The sequence below is a fragment of the Emys orbicularis genome, chromosome 10 (assembly GCF_028017835.1).
Source record: "Emys orbicularis isolate rEmyOrb1 chromosome 10, rEmyOrb1.hap1, whole genome shotgun sequence".
Classification (NCBI taxonomy): Eukaryota; Metazoa; Chordata; order Testudines; family Emydidae; genus Emys; species Emys orbicularis.
In genome coordinates, this window is record NC_088692.1 from 8,919,967 (window position 1) to 8,939,744 (window position 19,778).

General features: G+C 40.1%; 1 protein-coding gene across 1 annotated transcript in view; it reads left to right on the forward strand.

Moving 5' to 3' along the window:
* Nucleotides 1-19,432, forward strand: part of SMURF1 (SMAD specific E3 ubiquitin protein ligase 1) — a 57,919-nt gene extending 38,487 nt beyond the window's left edge. Inside the window, exons 8-18 of the mRNA XM_065411975.1 lie at nucleotides 492-576; nucleotides 2,975-3,121; nucleotides 4,009-4,210; nucleotides 5,320-5,423; nucleotides 7,183-7,297; nucleotides 12,197-12,375; nucleotides 13,212-13,349; nucleotides 14,860-14,980; nucleotides 16,967-17,168; nucleotides 18,081-18,156; nucleotides 19,333-19,432. Of these exons, the coding sequence (XP_065268047.1) occupies nucleotides 492-576; nucleotides 2,975-3,121; nucleotides 4,009-4,210; nucleotides 5,320-5,423; nucleotides 7,183-7,297; nucleotides 12,197-12,375; nucleotides 13,212-13,349; nucleotides 14,860-14,980; nucleotides 16,967-17,168; nucleotides 18,081-18,156; nucleotides 19,333-19,432 (1,469 nt within the window). The remainder of the gene's footprint in view (nucleotides 1-491; nucleotides 577-2,974; nucleotides 3,122-4,008; nucleotides 4,211-5,319; nucleotides 5,424-7,182; nucleotides 7,298-12,196; nucleotides 12,376-13,211; nucleotides 13,350-14,859; nucleotides 14,981-16,966; nucleotides 17,169-18,080; nucleotides 18,157-19,332) is intronic.
* The last annotated feature ends 346 nt before the right edge of the window (nucleotides 19,433-19,778 follow it).

Here is a 19,778-nt window from a genome sequence, read left to right on the forward strand (position 1 = left end):
TAAACTAGAGTAGTAGTGCTATTTTGCTTTCCCTCTGGCATATTTTGTGCAGGGTTGAGGCCCATAGTTTAGAGAAGAGCTAGAAAAACTACAAGAAAATATAAAGGCAACAAAGAAACAAGAATCCGAGGATAAGATGAGAGGGAGAATTAAATCTCATCTAGGAAAAAAGATGACACCAGATTTGGGAGTGAGGCAGTTATCTAGTTTATTTTAAAATAGTAATAATAATCACCACAATAGAAAAGAAGAGAATTAGTTCAAGGCATCGTAATCTGAATTTAAGATATTAGAAATATTAAGAGCAGTTGGATGGTGGAACATACTATTGAGTCCAAAGTGAGAGAGATCAGCCTGGATGGCTCAAGTAATCTGTTCTCTCCCTGATTCTGTTGTAAAAGAACATGCTTATAGCTTTAAGAAACTGCTTATAGATTTTTAAGAATTTATAATTTAGAATAATTAAGGAATATTTTCCCTCCTTTATGTAGAACAAAGGACAACGGTACAGGGACAGGTTTATTTTTTGCACACACAGACTGGAGTTAGTACGTGGCATGACCCCAGGATACCAAGGTATGTATTCATAGCTATACAAAGTCAGTTATTTTCATCTTATGGCAGTCAGCTGAATCATTAAGTGCTGATGATATGAAGTGGTTCCTACTCTGAGAGACAGCAGAATAAGGAATCATCGTAGATTTCTTTATTGACTTTAATTCAATCTCAGGTTACTTACTTATTAATTAAAAATTAGCTACCTGCGACTTTTAAATCAAGTAAAAACATCATGTAACCCTTACTGAAGTCACATTGATAAAACATTGATTTGACTTGATCCTTTTAATAAAGTTGCAAATTGCTTTGTTGAATCTGACCTAAAATTTTTCTGAGACTGAGAACCGTTTGAGTGCTCAACTGAGAAAAGCTAAATTCTGCTGGCTTTAAACTACTGATAACTTCTGACTCCTGAATGGTTGGTTGATGTCTTCAATCATAGTATTGCTCATTTTTTGTGCAACTGAAGCAGAAATATTTTGCCAATTCTACACTCTAGGGGCTTGAAAAATTACTTTTAAAGAACTATTTAAAATTCTCTTCATTTCAGACCAACAAATTGCAGCTGGGAAAATATGAATCATCCACAAAATTAATTTGATAAAGCCTCTTTAAAGAATTAGCCTGTGCTAATCCAGTCTTTTGTGACTATACATCCATGGCTGGCTAGTTTCCCTGAGGGGATTTGCTTCTCCATAATGTTCCTATAGGCTGTCTGTGCCCCAAAGCCTGGAAAGTGAAACTATGAAAGTCTGCAACTTTCTACTCACTGTGCAGACAACATAACTAACTGGAGTAATGCAAGATACTGGATAGATGAAGCAGAGTGCAGAGACAGGCTTTCAAGAACAACAGTTTAAGTAAACAGGTCACAGTGTCTTACTAGTGACGATAACATTTGTCTTATTTTTTAGCAAAGGTTGTTCTCTCTTTCTGTACCTGTTTTGAAACAAGACTTCATAATCTTGTCCTTGCCATTTAGCACAAATGTACACTAAAAATTGGATGTGATCAGATCACTAAACTACGGTTTCAGATGCTCAGCTGATCTAAACACATAGCCATAACTGAAATCCTTTAGAAAAACCTGACGAAGGCCTATTCCCTGCTTTTTCCTGCACTAAGGAAGCTTAGAGTATATAAAATGTGCTTTCCCCATAGCCTCACAATCCACTGACTTATGTTCATAATGTATAGCTAGATTTAAGAATATTCCCATTCAGAATATCTGTCAGACAGCATCTTGAATGCTGATAAAATGTGCATCATAGCAGCTATCTAGTGCATTTTTCACTTCCTTATTAATGAGAACAACTTTGCTATCTAAATAATAGTCTTCAATGACTCCATCCCTTTTTTGCCCCTACTAGTATTTTCCTATACTTAGGATGCTGGAGTCCTCTGCCTTTGCAATTCTGCATGTGTAATACCATCATGTCAATAGAATTGAAATGTTACCTGTGAGTAAGTGTACTGTCTTCAATAGCACTTGTAAAAAAAATACATTTGAGATTACCTAGAATGAAAAGGAAAATGTTGTCAACAATGCCTCCCTGAATAAATGAGTTGTACTGAAATTATTAATCATATGGTTAGAATCAGAAACTTGCTAATTAGAAGTGAGAGAGCTTCTTGCCTGCTTGTGCCTATTTTTATCACTAACAGTTTCAAAAAGATAGTGGGAATAGTCAGCCACCTCAGTTCTTAATGGTCTGGGTTTTTGAACACTGCAATTTATAGTCTTAAGTTTATGAATGCTGTAGTTTTTTGGGAAGAAGCCCCTTTTAGTGTTTAAAGGAATAGTTGGGTTATCTCAGCTTTTGTACATATCCTGATTTGTCATCTTCCCATGAGAAACCCCCGCATGGTGTTTACGCCATTTGAAAATATTCCCCATTTAATTGCTTAACCAAGTATCCATATTTAGTTCTCAATTATTCTTCAGTTCTAACCCTCTGGTTCCTAATCACTTTTATTGCTGTACTCTGAACTCCTTCTAATTCCTTATTCTTTGTGTTAATGAGATGTTCAGAAATGAATGCAATTTTCCACATGCAGTTGCAAATAGGGTCTATTATCTCACTGCTCTGTGATGAGGTACCTCTGAATGTGTAGCCCAAAACTACACTGTCAACACTGACCTTTTTTTGCTGCCATATTGTATTGCAAACTCATGTCTAATTTGCTTTCTGCTATCACTCCAAGGTGTTTATAGTATTCCTGGTTTTCAGATCTATCCCTCCTATTTGAATATCTGGGTTTCTTGCATAACAAATAAAACAGAATGGCCCCTGTCTTACATGGCAATCTCCCCTCGCCTTCATAAACTCCAAGTTTACTCATCTTATTTTCAGAGTAATTTGTTTTTCTTTTAGTTACCAATACTTCCTAACTTTTTTCCTTCTCCTCTCTCTAGAGACCTTAACAGTGTGAATTGCGATGAACTCGGACCTCTGCCACCGGGTTGGGAAGTGAGAAGTACAGTATCTGGAAGAATATATTTTGTAGATCACAATAACAGAACCACACAGTTCACAGACCCAAGATTACATCACATCATGAAGTAAGAACTTCATACAGTAGAGAATTCATGTTTTAATTTTAGGCTCCTGTGCTTTGAAGTACACCTCTACCCCGATATAACGCTGTCCTCGGGAGCCAAAAAATCTTACCGCGTTATAGGTGAAACCACGTTATATCGAACTTGCTTTGATCCACCAGAGTGTGCAGTCCGTGTCGTCCCCCCCCCCCCCCCCCCCCCGAGTACTGCTTTACTGCATTATATCCGAATTCGTGTTATATCGGGTCGCGTTATATTGGGGTAGAGGTGTATCTTTTAAAAATAGCTTAACTTTTTCTTTGTCCATAATCAGTAAATTTAGATATAATGCTGTAACTCTTTGAGACCAGCATATTTTTTTAAGCCTAACAATAGAATACAGTATTTACTACCTCATTTTGGTGCTACTTGTTTTACTTGCATGGAGCCCAAGTAAAATGCAATGAGAATGTAGTCTTAAGCTATTTCATTTATAAAGCTCTTATGCAAACAGTTTTGTAATGGAATGTCATAGCTCTTAAAGTGGTCTCAACGTTGGAGAAGTCAATGAAATTTTTCATCACTGTTCAGTCAGCAGTCAATATAAGCGTTGTACAACGGTGAATAATATTGCCTTTCAGAACTTCTTAATTAATATCATCATCATGAACCATTGAATTTGGAATAGTTGAGTTATCTCAGCTTTTGTACGTATCCTGATTTGTTACAGCCTCCAATAAAAGGCAGCCAGGCTGCAGTAATTACCCTGCTCAATCCACTTTCTGCTTCATTTCAGTATTAATGAAAAGGGAGGCTAACTAGTTCTTTCATTGCCATGACCATCACATTATGCCATATTTTCTACTGCTGTGCTTTTAGAGTAAATGTTTTACATCATTTTTTTCCCAAAGCCATCAATGCCAACTAAAAGAACCGAGCCAGCCTTTGCCAGTCCCAAATGAGGGGTCATTAGAAGATGGTGAGGAGTTGCCTGCACAAAGATATGAAAGAGACTTAGTACAGAAATTAAAAGTCCTTAGACATGAACTCTCTCTTCAGCAACCACAAGCTGGTCACTGCCGCATTGAAGTATCCAGAGAAGAAATATTTGAGGTATGTAGGTTTGTGCATCACTGGTGAGATGAGAGTCAAATGCTGCTGATAGTTCTTATGTAAAATTGCTCTTTGGTTACAGTGAATCTGATTCATCCTAAGGTAGGCACTGAAGTAGACATGGCTAAGGAGAGAAAGCTGCCGTAAACGTAAGCTTGGACTACAAAATTGCAGGATTATTTTTCTGACTGAAATTTGTAGCTAGAGAAGTGCAGCTGAAGTACCACCTCAGAGCATATTGAATTATCTGTCTGTTTTTGTTTAACTTTCTGTCTGGGTAGCAGACCTATCCTATTACCTTCTTAACTCTGAGTTTCAGTTTGTGATTAGAGCCCTAGCTTGTTTGGGGTATTTCCCCCCCCCCCCTTCCCTTAGGAGTGTGGGGAGGGTAGGCCAGAAGCTGTCATGCAACTCAACACCGACAGAGTTTTTTAAATATAGTGCAGCATAGTATGAAAATATAAGGGAATAACATTGAGGAAAATGTTAACTGCTGAGGTTCAAATGTTGAATATAAGGTGGTGATGTTATGAAAACGTTTTCAGAATGTGCCATACAGAGAGAAGTCTTTGCTGGTGTTTCCACACTTGTGCAGCTTGTCAGACAAGTCTCACTGAAACCTTTTTTTCTTTCTGTAGACTTTGCAGCAAACTTGACCCTCTTTAGCTAAAATTACAAGCAGTCAAGAATTTAATATGACACTTTCAGATTAATTTGTTAAAATCTAACCAATTTTTCTTAGTGAAATCCCTTAGTTGTATTTCCAGTCCATCTCTATCATTGACATTATTGCTTGTGCTTTTCAGTCATGTAAAGATTTACTTTAATTGGGGAAGGCTCTTATTATTCTAGGAATGGATAACATTAAGAGCATTTGAACATAGAAAACACATCTGAATTTATAGAATCAGACTCCATGTATCTTCTCCTATTTAACAGTAATACTGGTGGGATGTTATTGGAGTTCACATTGACATCAGCCATGAAATACTCTAATGCATTATACTGGGGAAATCTTGACTCAAATGGCAACCTATATGGTTCTAGTGGTTTATAATAGACTTCTAACCATGGAAAGGAAAGAACTGTCTTCTTTGTAATCTATATAGGAGTCCTACCGTCAGATAATGAAGATGAGGCCAAAAGACTTGAAAAAGAGGCTGATGGTGAAATTTCGAGGAGAAGAAGGCTTGGATTATGGTGGAGTGGCAAGGTGAGACCTGGATTTTTTTAGTCCTTTCTGTCTGGAATGTTTTAGTTTAACTGTAAAACAGCCTTTAAAATGCTTAGTGACCTACACCTGTTGCCACCACTGACACGCTGTGAGAATTCATCTTTACCCTGACAATGCCTCTGCCTCAATGTTTATTCAGGTCTTAATCACTTCCTGTCTAGACAGATGCTGTTCCATATCTTTTTTTATGATTTGCCCAAAATCTCTGCATACAACTTCAGAGGATCCAGAATTATGTAGCTAGACTACTCTCTTGTTCCAGATAGTGGAACTGTATAACCCCCATTACTTTCATCAAGATCCTATCTATCTCCATATTCTATCCAAAAACTGATTTCCCACAAAATTCTGCTTGTAATTTTTCTTGTTTGCTTTATTCCTTTTGGTTTTGCCCCTCCTTTTTCATGTCACATTAATGCTTAACAATTGGAAGCTGCTTTTTTACTGTTACTGTGCTGTCTATGACTCTTCCTTCCAGCACCTCAGTACTTCTGAGTCATTTCCCCTTTAAATATTACCTTAAACCTTGCTTTTTCTTACAATGAGTCACTTGGTTATACAGTTTGCTTTAGTACGATATCCTTTATGCAAAATATTTACTGTGTGTTTGTTTTGCTGCTGCCTTCCTTCTTGGCTTTTATTACTGGAAGTGTGGGAAAACACAGGTTGAATTGCAGATCATTTTGGAGGGAATACTGTCAACATAAAACTGCCACTTAAGTCTGAAAATTTTTCCTACTATTGTTAATAATAATACCTAAAAATTTTATAACTGAAGTAGGTTTGAAATAACTCTTTTCATTTGGGCATACTTTGTATAGTCACACTTTTCTTCCAAATTGTCAGCTTTGTATGGTTGGCACACAGCAAGAGGACTTAGAAGAACATATTTTTAAATAGGAAAATGTGATTGTAAATCTACAACCCATTGGTGGGGCAGATGTGTAGTACCTGAAACTACTGAATACTAAAAAAAAGACTAATTCAAGTTGATGTCCCTTCAATTACATCATTGGCCTAAAACTTAACATTTCCTCAAAACTCATGTTTGTATGTGTTCTCAAATGTATGCATATATCAATCTGTAATTTTCAAGATTGAGTGCTGAATTAAGGCACCAGTGGGTAAAATGTTCAAAAGCACACAAGTGGCTTAGGAGCCTAAAGCTCAAGGAAAGTCAGTGGGGCTTAGGCTCCTACATCATTTAATCAATTACTTGAACATATGACCTAAATGCTCAAAAACTTTAATGCATAGTTAAGGTTGCCCAGTGATGCCTCATATCCTTCCAGATAGCTAGCTCTGCACCAAAAGTTACACAAATCTGGAAATATTATGAGCGCCTCATGTTAGGAGGGCTCCAGTTAATCCATTGATTAAATGACCCAGCCACTTGTTTTCCTTTGATTACACTCAGTCCCATGGTTCAGGTGAAGACTGAGTTACGATTACATTACCCTAACGGCTTACTAGAGTCTGTTTTTCCCCTTTTTTTTTTTTAATTAATGCTAATTTCCTTGACAATACTTCTAAAGTAAAATCAAAATCTGTATGTGAATGAGCCAGACTTTTCCTGGCTTCCTAGAGGAAGCTTTATAGTCCTCCACCCTAGGCAATATAGATTATCAGATTTCTGATCGAATATTGAAAATAAATCATTCAAGACTGTTTGACAGAGTTATAATAAATGTTTGAAATTTCAGTGAAACTTTCACTAAAATCCTGCTTTGTTTGGCAGAGAGTGGTTGTATTTACTGTGCCATGAAATGTTGAACCCCTATTATGGACTCTTCCAGTACTCTACTGACAATATTTACATGCTGCAAATCAATCCAGACTCTTCTATCAATCCTGTAAGTATTAACATTAGGGCAATAATAATATATGTTAAACTTCAATGGGAGCTCAATCACACTTCTACTTCTGTTAATAATTGTCCAATCTTAAGAGGGTAAACAATAAAGCTTTGTGATGGGATGTGAACTAATGCGATAGCGAGTTTTAGACAGATGTACCGGAAGTAGTGTGTGGTTTATGGTATGTCAGCACTGCTGTGTGCAGTCATGTGAGATTCTTTGGTACTATTAAACACCTGGTCTGTTGAGACCATATGCACGGGTGCAGCTACTCTTCAATACTTCCCAACCCTAGTATTGAAAAGTATAAGCAATATTCCGTCCTGAACAATGCCCAGCCAATTTGTGGAGTGGCCTCACGTACTTTGCCCTCAGTCAGAGAAGTCAATATGAGACTCCGTTTAATAAAGAATTAAAGGAGGGTAATATGTCAGTCAGCATGGGTTTATGGAACATAGATCCTGTCAAACTAATTTAGATTTTTGAGATTACAAATTTGGTTGATAAAGGTCATAGTGTTGATGTAATAAACTTAGACTTCTTTAAGACATTTGACTTGGTACCACATGACGTTTTGATTAAGAAACTAGAATAGTACAGTATTAAACATGATACACTAAATGGATTAAAAAGTGGCTCATGGACAGGTCTCAATACGTAATTATAAACTGGTGATTGTCATTGAGAGGGTGTGTTTCTAGTGAGGTATACAGAGATTGGTTCTTGGCCTATACTATTAATTTTTTTGTCAGTGACCTGGAAGTCATCACTGATCGTTTGCAGATGACACACACATTGCGGGAGTGTAAATAACACAGAGGACAGGTCACTGATACAGTGATATCTAGGTTGCTTGGCAAACTGAGCACAAACAATATACTCTTTAATGTAGCTTAAATGTAAAGTTATACATCTAGGAACAAAGAATGTAGGTCATACTTACAGGATGGGGGCCTCTATTTTAGGAAGCAGTGACTGTGAAAAAGACTTGGGGATCATGGTGGATAATCAGTTGAACATTAGCCCTTCTGTCCAGAGTCACACTGGGAACTAATGTGATCCTTGCATGCATAAACGGGGGAACCTCAAGTAAGAGTGAGGAGGTTATATTACCTCTGTATTTGGCATCTGGTACAATCGCTACTGGAACACTACGTCCAGTTGTGGGGTAAACAATTCAAAAGGATATTAATAAACAGGATAGAATTGAGAGAAGTGCCAAGGATACTGATTAAAGAATTGGGAGCTATGCCTTATAGTGAAAGACTCCGAGCTCAATTTGTTTAGTTTAACAAAGAGAAGATTAAGGGGTGACTTAATCACAGTTTATAAGTACCTACATGGGGAACAAAAATTTGAGGATTGGATATTCAGTCTAGCAGACAATGGTATAACACAATCCAATGTCTGGAAGTTGAAGCTAGACAGACTCGGACAGGAAATTAACCTTTGGAACAGCTTAACAAGGGTCGTGGTGGATTCTCCATCACTTCCGGTCTTGATTTAAAAATTGTATGTTTTTCTGAAAGATATTCTCAGTTCAAACAGAAATTAGTTCAGGGAGGACCTCTGGCTGTGTTATGCAGGAGGTCAGACTAGATCAGCATATCTCAAATGCGGCCACTGTGGCTGCATGTGGCCACCAGGGGCTTTTCTTGTGGCCACAGCCTCCTGGGCTGTGATTTAGAGGGGGTTGGGGGGAGAAGAAGCAGTGGCCCCTCCCCCTCCCTGTTGCTCCTGAATGCACTGCCTTGGTGTTGACTGCTGAGGCTGCAAGCAGGGGTTGGACCCTGCCCCCTTCCGGAGACAGCTAGGGCACAACGCTGGAGGAGCAGGCAGCTGATGAGTTCCCCACCTTACCAGGGATGGTGGGGCTCAGGCTTTGGGCTTCAGCCTTGGGGTGGCAGGCTCTGGCTGTGGGACTTCAGTCTCCAGCCCTGGGCTCCGGCTGCACGGCGGTAGGCACCAGGTTCTGGCCGCAGGGCTTTGGTCTCCATCCCTAGACCCCGTCCACCAGCCTTTAGGTTCTAGCCCCCCGCTGCCTTCCCCAGTCACCCACCCACCCCCATCTCCCCTGGCCCCAGCTGCCTCCCCCCAACCTCCCCATCCATGGCTTAATTTCCCCAGGCTTTCCGGGGCTGAGTAAGTCTGCTGTGAAAAGTGATACTTGTATGTTTGTTAATATCCCTTTTCACAACAGACTTACTAGCTAACAATAAATAAATTACAATTATCTGGACGTGTATATTTGCATATTTATTTGTTTTTCCAAAAGCTAATTAAGTATTTTAGGGAAAAGTGTGAGAGTGGCCACCAGCAAGAGTTGGTGGCCGCACTCTGAGGCCACCGAATAATTTGTCCTGAGAACCCCTGGTCCCTTCTGGCATTATAATCTATGAATCTAGAGTAAACCCTTGTGTATTTTGTGATTTTAGATGTTGTTGCTGCACTGATGCAGACCCCTAGCATAGGCATGATTTACACCTCATGCAGTTAAATCAGTGACTAAAATCCCAGTGTTGACAAGTTATAGGTGGCACTGTGCAAGAGGATGTATTGGAAGAAATTTGGCCTCGGGTTGAAAAAGCCAACTCCTTAAAAACTGAGGCAAACCTGCAAGCATAAGCAACATGTGGATGGTCTAGAACTGGATGAAATTTGCCAACTTCCAACAGAAGAAATTATCAATAAGAGTTAGGGGTGAAGCTGATATTCTACTTGACAAGCATTTGATTTGTTTGGATTTTCCCTGCTGCTTGTATTTCTAAAGGGTTTCTTTGGGTTCATAATCTTGCATTTCCTTTTTCGATTTTGGACCCTTTAGATGGTGTGTGGAGACCTTTCCAAATTAAGTTGACCCAGTTAATTCATTGGATATTTTCTGTGACATCTTATCATTAAATGGCTCTTTTGTGCTTGGTCATATGACTGTAGGTGAAATAATGACTCTTTGGGTATGTCTACACTGCAGTGTAAGCCCAAGGTTAGTGGGACTCATGTCAGCTGACTCTGGGTTAGAGAACCCAGAGCTTGATCATCTACACTGATTGTCAACCGTTCATTAAGAATTTTCTATCCCAGGCTTGAACTCAGAGCTCTGGTGTCCGCAGTGCCGCGTACAGGCCTGAGTCCCATCAACCATATCCCAGACTTTCCAGTGACTCCTGAAACGTGGCAGCTTTTAGCCCTTTGACCATGGTGCACTGTGGGGAAACTTGACTGTCCACCCTGCATGTTACAGGAAGTTTGAACAGCCAGCTAATGCATCCTACCAATTAGTCATTTTGGTCTGTGCGCTCTCAGCTATCAGAACCAGCAACATGGAGGCAGCACTTCTATTGCTTGTGCTTTCACTCCTGTGTCAGGAAACAGGCAGAGCTTCTGTGAGATGCTGGTGGACATTTCAGTGGTGTTTTCTGGTCCACCAAAGGCACCTGATAGAGCTTATGATAGAGGCGGAGGAAGAAAACAAGGAGAACACAAACATGATAGACTTTAGGGGTACGTCTTCACTTACATCCGGGTCCGGATGTAAGCAATCGATTTTCTGAGTTCGATTTATCGCGTCTGGTTAAGACGCGATAAATCGATCCCGGATCGATCCCGGAAGTGCCCCGGATCGATCCCGGAAGTGCTCGTCTTCGACGCTGGTACTCCAGCTCGGCGAGCGGAGTACGCAGCATCGACGGGGGAGCCTTCCTGCCGCGTCTGGACCGCGGTAACGTCGGACTAAGGTACTTCGAATTCAGCTACGTTATTAACGTAGCTGAATTTGCGTACCTTAGTCCGAAGTGGGGGGGTTAGTGTAGACCAGCCCAAAGAGGCTGATGCCGCACATGACATTCAGTACAGCTGCTGATGTCCCCTATGTAGATCAGCTCTTCTGGAGCAGAGCCACAAGCGTAGATTGGTGGGACCACATCATCATGCAGACAGGGGATGACCAGCATTGGGTTCAGAATTTTCACATGAAGAAAAGCTACATTTCTGGAGCTTTGTGAGCAGCTTGCCCTACTCCCCCAGCATCAAACCACACACATGAGGACAGCCACGCTGGTCCAGAAGCAGGTTGCTATAACAGTCTGGAGGCTGGCTACCCCAGACTGCTACAGGTTCTTTGCCAACCAGTTTGGTGTTGGAAAAATCAACTGTGAGTAAAGTGGTGGCAGAGATTTCTGAGGCAATCAGGTGTGTGGTTTACTCCAGCATATTGAGCATAATAGATATTCCTGAAGTAATTGCTGGCTTTGAGAGAATGGGCTGTTTCTAGGAGTGAGGGTGGGGCATCAAAAAGCTCCTCGAAGTGTGGCCCCAGGTTTTGCTGCTCCTGAGGCAAAGCCTCCTCTGGGCCCAGTTTCAGCAGCAGTCTCATTTTGCTGGCCTCACTCACTTTTTCTGTTCAGTCTCCATTGCAAACACAGAAGGCTCTCTGATGGTGTGTTTGCAGCTCACTGACCCACCAAGCTTCTGCACTACAAGTGGGAGGGGGGCAGATGCTCCCATTTCCCTGCAGTCAGCTGGCGGTTCTTGGGATAGAGAGGACAAAGGAAGTTGACCCATGGGATTGTGGGATATTTTTGGTGGACTTCTAGGACTTCAGTCGGGAGGCTGCATCTACACTGCAAAGTAGAAGGGTTTGAACCCTCCAGTACTGCAGGAACCTAGGACTATAGGTCTGAGCCAGAGTCTGAGAGAGTTGTGTGTAGACAGATGGGGATATGGGCTCAAACCTGAGTGAGCCCAGGCTTACATAGCAGTATAGACATACCTTGGTGCCCAGCAGGTTGCAAATCCTTGAATACTAAGTCATTGCTACTGGCATAAATATAGCCACAAGGTGTCAGCATTGGACTGCTTTGCCAATGATTTATTCTTTTTCTTCTGTGTCCCCTGCAGGATCACTTGTCATATTTCCATTTTGTTGGTCGGATAATGGGTTTAGCTGTGTTCCATGGACACTACATCAATGGGGGTTTCACAGTTCCCTTCTACAAACAGCTGCTGGGGAAACCCATTCAGCTATCTGATCTGGAATCTGTTGACCCAGAACTGCACAAGAGTTTAGTTTGGATTTTGTAAGTACTATTCATTTACCAAGTACTTAACTATAGAAGACTGAGCACCAGACCTCAGGGGTAGTAAGATATCACATTAAAAGAGAGCCTTCACAGTGGAGCAGGTTTTGCAAAAACACTCTATTTCCTAGCCTCTGCTTCCCCATCCAAGAATTGAAGGTACTTGTGAAGGAAAGCTCTTATACAAACACCACTCAGCTCTTGCTGGATCCTTCAATGAAATCATAACCTTGTCCTTAGTCACCTAATGTTTAGTTGTGGAAATTATTTATATCAAAATCTAATGAATTCTGTGTGTGATTGCTTGGGAAACAACCAGTGGGGGAGCGTGCCCTTGGTTCTACTGTTTTAGACATATATAAGAAATTATCTTTTATATTCACATCCTCTTAGATTTAGTCAGATATATTTGAAATTCCTTCAAAGTTTCATTGGTCATAAGGCAAATAATTTTTATCAATGCAGCTTTTCCTTTTGTGTTCTAATTCATTGTCAATTCACCAGCAGTTCAGAAAGTTACATGATCTTCCTAATACTTTGTGTTGAAATATGGCAAAAAATCAGTTAATTTTATTTTAAATTTAACAAATTAACTGTCTGTTTACTAGCAGGGTGTGTAGAGAAAAGGGAAACTAACACATAGGTTGGACTTCTGAAACCCACAAGGCTATACATGAGAGAGGCAACTTAGGAAACAGTAAATGTAGGGCTTGTGAAAGATGGCAGATGGACCCTTCACTGATTAACTTCCTTAAGTGTTCAATAAGTAACTGGTCTGTGTGCATCAACAATTGGAAAAAACTGACATTTTTTTCCATTTTCCTTTTAATTGACAGAGAGAATGACATCACCCCAGTGTTGGACCATACTTTCTGTGTGGAACACAATGCTTTTGGGCGCATTCTGCAGCATGAGCTCAAACCAAATGGCAGAAATGTTCCTGTTACAGAAGAGAACAAGAAAGAATATGTCAGGTACCACAGGAAGAACCAGCTGCCCAAAACATAACGGGAAGGGGTTGGAGAAGATGAGTTCTTTATACAATTCTTAGGATCTGAAAAGTGAAGTAATGAAGAGTGCACATTAGGAGGGAGATCTGAAAATTGTTTTTAGTGAACAAGTGTATGTTTTGTTTAGGACTTGGAGGAAAAGAGATTCTCAGAGAAAAAGCACATTGGGAAATCCTTTGCTTTCCTGAAAGTTCCCATTTCCAGCCCATCACAACCACTTATGTCCATTATAATGACTCTTCCTTAGTCTAGGGAGGAATGAAGACCTTTCTCTGAGCAAGTAAACAGTTTTCCTTCAATCAGTCAGAGCAAATTATTCCTTGGCACTTAAGCCCCTGCAAAGCCATTGGAGTGAAGGACCAAGTTCTGTCCTGAGTTGTGGTTCTCTGCACGGCAGCAGTTTCTGCTGGCACTAAATCAGTCTATTCTGAAGGATAAATCGGTCTAAGTGTCTTCGATTTGGGGACATTTTTGCTTCGGGATTTATAAGGTATATAGATTTATGGATTTTAAGGCCAGGAGGGGACTAATATGACGATACCAGACCCACCTTCTATTTAGCAATATGGGAAGGGCAGGGTGGTCATGACCCCCTGGTTGAGAACCCATCATCTAGTCTGATCTGCAGCATTGCACAGTACATAGAATTTAATCCAGTAATTCCTGGATGGTGTCCAATAACTTGTGTTTGAGCTAGGTCATCTCTTTTTAGGAAAAAGTCCAAAGAGAATTCAAGGTCACACCTATATCAGATGTAGAGAGCAGGTTCATATTTCTCCCTTAGTTGTTTATTATCATACATATTAATTCATTGCTGCTTTCAGTTGACTTCTGTCCTCTTACTGATGACATTGAAAAACATGACTAAAATCATTTTGGGATTAGACTTCTGAGCTGGCTTTTAGCAAACATGCCTAAAAATGGTGATAGGTATTTGAAGGGAGACTGATGGTTGAGGGCAGAACTTTAAGATTTTTTTTCAGAAAATCTGCAACACCTAAGTATAGAATAATACCTTTTTTTGATGCATTTCAAACATTAATTTACTGCTTTCCTTTTAGGCTGGGAATACAAATGCTCTGAATTGGTGGGAGATGTAATGAATGATACAAACAAGATCCAGTGACCTATTCACAGTAGCTAGTTAGTGCTGACCTTTCTGGCCTGATTTTGTATGAAGTCTTCATCTTTATATACCTTCCTGGCATACCAATGTAATTTGTATACATGCCATAAGAGCTAGGAGAAATAAACTGAGCTTTAAAAAAGTTAGTTCTCGTTTTCTTTGTGTTGATATGGAACTGGTAATTACAGAAGGAAAATGGACAAAAAAAGTGTTTTCCATAAACACAATGTGTCTATCCAGACCATAATAGGTCTTTGACCAAACTTTCCCACTCTGATAATATAAAAAAGCCCAGTTCTATCCAGCATATTGCTCCTAACTTTCTGTTTTGGGCTTTTCCCCCCCCAGGTTGTATGTAAACTGGCGATTTATGAGAGGAATTGAGGCACAGTTTCTGGCTCTACAAAAAGGCTTTAATGAACTTATTCCTCAACACTTACTAAAGCCTTTTGACCAGAAGGAGCTTGAGGTACACGTGTTTATTCATTCGGAATGACTTTATTTTGTGATCAGGATGACCCATGAGCAAATGTTTAGAGTATTAATGTAAAAATAGTTTTTCCCTTTTCAATTATAATGAACAGTACCAGAAAGCTGTGTCATTTTAATCACAGTTGCTAGTTTGTTCTGGCTTTTTTGTACGTGAGAGATACTAGCATTACGGCTAGGGCTGTCTAAAATGGGAGATGGTAAAAATACATGTTGTCTAAACGAGGGCTAATGCTGGACGTGGACAGTTTTGTTTTTTTCAGCAATAAGACTGATTCTATATTGCAGATCGCACAAACAATGACAGATCCTAGCTTGTTAGTCTCCTCAGAATAGCTTGTCTTCTGTAATAATTTACAATCCAGGTCATTTATTGACACTACATAGAGCAAAGATTAGAGCACTTTAAAATGAAAGCAGAAAATTTAAGTATAGAATATACAGAAAAGACCTGGGCCTGTTACTTTAAACCTGAATTTCAAAATGCAGCCACTTAAAATGGTATTTTTTTTCTTTGTATCACATTTATTTATTTCTGTTTTCTGTTCCTTCAGTGCAAATGGTTTGCTCCCTTAATAGTAAAGCAGATGTTCTCAACTTGTAGCTTGTGGACCATTGGTGGTCCTGGAAGCACTTGCTAGCAATTTGTGGCATGCCAGCTAGTCACATAAGGCTATTTCTTGTTTCAGCCTTCTAAATTGCCCTGAAAGGCAAATAAAAAATGCATTAAAAACTTTGTGATATTTTCCATGTAAACAAATGTTGCCATTGCCACAATGTTAAATGAGTGTGAATGAGAGGGAAGGGGGTCTACATATCCTGGCACAAGACAGATCCATGAGACAATACTCTTTTAAAATGTGGTCCACCGCCTGAAACAGTTTGAGTACCTTTGGAATATACTATATCCGGGATCGGCAACCTTTGGCACACGGCCCGACAGGGAAATCTGCTGGCGGGCCGGGGCGGTTTGTTTACCTGCAGCGTCCGCAGGTTCGGCCGATCGCGGCTCCCACTGGCCGCGGTCCCCCGTTCCAGGCCAATGGGGGCTGCAGGAAGCGGCGTGGGCCAAGGGATGTGCTGGCTGCTGCTTCCCGCAGCCCCCATTGGCCTGGAGCGGCGAACTGTGGCCAGTGGGAGCTGCGATCGGCCAAACCTGCTGACACTGCAGGTAAACAAACCATCCCGGCCCGCCAGGGGCTTTCCATGATGGACCGCGTGCCAAAGGTTGCAGATCCCTGGACTATATCATTCATTTTAAGCAATTGGCTCTTGTGTCCCCACTTCCTTATCACCATTCCAGTTGGTTGGGACCTTGGCCTATCATGACTTCTTCCCACTACTCAGCATTCCATTTTCACTTATGGAAGAGATCTGAGGAATTTGTTTTGTAGTCTATATTAGAGATGATAAACAGAATATTGTATAGATATATATACCATGGCACAGTTGGCAGTGATCTAGTAAGATCTCACAAATTAAGCAGGGTTTGGCTGTAGTCATTAGTGGGATGGAAGACCTCCAGATAAAATGCAGTGCTGTGAAAAGTGGTGTCTATGATTCAGTAGGTGACACTCTTTTGTCTAAGTCTGAAGCTCTGGTATAGTGTAAGGAATCACACTATGCTTTTCAGGTTACATGTTAAAAAAACAAACAAACAAAACTAGTGATAATTAAAGTAGAGGGTTGGCTTTGGTTTCTTCTCCAAAACCCAGTTTAGGTAATTGCATTCACCTACCTAAAATCCACTTGCCATTTCAACTGGAGAGAGTATTCACCTCCTGTCCTGAGCTGTTTAGTAGCATTACTATATACTGTGCACCAGAAAAGTTTTTCATTGTGGGTAAAATGATTTGTGTATGTGCAGTATATTACAGTTTGTAAAGCATGTTGGGGTAATAGATATTAATGTAAAATGTCATTTCAGTGCTTGTTGCTTTAAAGTGTTTTTAAAATTATTTAACAGCTAATAATAGGAGGCCTGGATAAGATAGACCTGAATGACTGGAAGTCAAACACGCGTCTAAAGCACTGCATGGCAGATAGCAATATCGTAAAGTGGTTCTGGCAAGCCGTGGAAACGTTTGATGAGGAAAGAAGGGCGAGGCTGTTACAGTTTGTGACTGGGTCCACACGTGTCCCTCTTCAAGGTTTCAAGGCTTTGCAAGGTGACTGATGTGGAGTCTGAGTTAATGCGTAGTCGGAGAAGGCAGTAAAAGTTGTTCCATATTCACTGCACTATAATAGTAGCATGTCAATATGTGGCACTAGAATTTAGTAAGCTAATTACTGAAACCCTGCCCTTGAATTGAAGTTCTCATTTGTCAACACCTCTGCCAGTAATGGACAGTTAGCAGTTGCCAGTAGTGATATGCATTGACAAGTCTGTATTCTTGTTATCAGGTAGCAGTTTAGTTGGTGTCACCACTAGTATGTGCCAGTCTCCTGAGAAGACTATTGTCTAGACGGGTGTAGTTAAAATCATTGTATATACAACCACTGTATATTTTAGTGCATGAAATTTACAAATCTAATTGGGTTCCTGAATGCACATGAACTACTTAGACTGTTTCTTAAATGAAGATTTTATACCCTGACTCAATACATTTGCTATAAGTATTTTTATTAGACTTTGAATGTATTTCCAGAAATTGCCTCTTTCTGGCAACAGAATTTCAGTGTATTAAGCACATTATGAATGGACCCATTACAGATACATGTTGGCTGAGAATAAATGGAGCCTTGCAGCATAGTGTGTATGAGCATCTCCCAAGTGCTGCTTGCCCTAACACCTCTCCCATTTTGAGAACGGGGAAGCTCTTTAAGTAAAAACCCATGTTTTCTGAGAGCCATGTTGGGTGATATTTTTGTCTTAACCACTCCAGCTACCTCCCCAGAACCCCTGGGCCAACTCTGCACTGACTGGTATGCACAGTTAACCTCTGGTACATTCCTGCTTGAAACTGGAATGAATCCTCCTCCTCCCCACCCCGCCTCCCCCCGTATTTAGCAAATTCATTATGTATTATAACTGTTGCTGAAGTGCATTAACTAGAATGTCTGTCTGTAAGGTTCTACAGGCGCTGCAGGACCCAGGCTGTTTACCATCCATTTGATAGATGCAAATACAGACAACCTTCCAAAAGCCCACACTTGGTAAGATGAAGATGTTATTAAAATCTGCTGCCTCTTGCGTTGGTGCACAGGATATTCATTTATCTCCATTTGTCCAGTCAAGTCTTCACAGATAAAAGGATACACATTACAAGAAATAATCTTCAAAGACAATGATTCAATAATTCCATGTATTCCTTGTGCAGCAGTACAGTAATGGTGTTCTTGCATGTACATTTAGCTATAAAATTAGAAAAAAAGGCACTACTAATACGTTCTATACAGAACTGAACTTCAAGAGAATCTGAGATTAGCTTTTGCATAGACCTACTCACACGCTCATGTACAGGAAGCCATTTTAATAGGTACCCTAAATATTTTGGCATTTGGAACCAAAATGTAGGAAAACTCTTATTTTGAAGCAACACTTTCAGTAAATTAACCACTTAACTGATTCCCTAATATGCCTCATACTTGGGGCAAAGTATACACCCAGTGCTTCCCTGTATATTAGGCACACTACTATCTGACATTCCATTGGACCATCAGCCCCTCAGAAAGCAGTAGCATTGTCCGATACAGGAAATGCTTTGGATTCAGTAACTTCTTCCCTTATTAGGTATTAATAGGCAAGAAAAAAGTTAGTGTTACCGTGACTAAAACAATGCTTCAAAATGCTTTGGATGCTAACCAGAGGCACTGTAGCCTGGTGTCTTTTTTTACACGTTGCAAGTGTTTTCAGTTCAAATATTGCATGGGAATGTGTGTATTTTTATTGAAAGCTTTTTACTTTATTCCACCATTAGAATTATACATTATTATTATTAAGCAAAAAAAAAAAAAAATCAAACATTTCACGTGTGAATGCTAAATTTTTATTTTAAAAAGTGTAGCCATATTAGAGGCAATATTTAAAAAAAAAAAAAAAACTAGGTAAAGGGTAACACGGAATAGTGAAGTTAAACAAGCTCAAATGCTAACAGAATTCCTTTCCCCCAGTTCACAGCTCCCCTGTGCAGGTTCATGAACTATAGGAAAAGGTGCTAAATTAGCCCTAATCTTGTTTAATTTGATCACTGAAACAGCTAATAATTTTCACTTCTACCACGGTTCATTTTATAGAGTACATCTTTAAATATGGGTGAGTTAGGTTTTTGCAAGTGAAATGTTTTGGGTCATATACAGCAATGTTCATACTGTTATTTTCATCTTGTTTAGCTTTAACCGGATTGACATTCCGCCTTATGAGTCCTATGAGAAGCTTTATGAGAAGCTACTGACAGCCGTGGAAGAGACATGTGGATTTGCTGTGGAGTGAAGAGGCAACCAAAGGAAACAGACACTAGCTCATGGACCACCAGATCAAAAGCTAGAAGAAGCTTGCTGTGAACTTCCTGCTAAGCTGTCTGAAGCATTGGAACACTAGACAACTTAGAGAGATGGGGTTGTTTCCCCTCCTTTGTTGGTGGGGGGAGGGGGCTTTTGGTGGTGGTTCCCAGCCATTTTCTCCCCTTTGTTACAATAATCCCCACCCTCTTCTTCCATCCCCATAAAATGAAATGCAGCCAAGTTCAGCATTTGGCTTTGATTACACCAGATATTCTGCTAGACTTGTAACACATATTGTGATAGGGTCAATGACCTGTGGTCTTTTTATAGGAGTA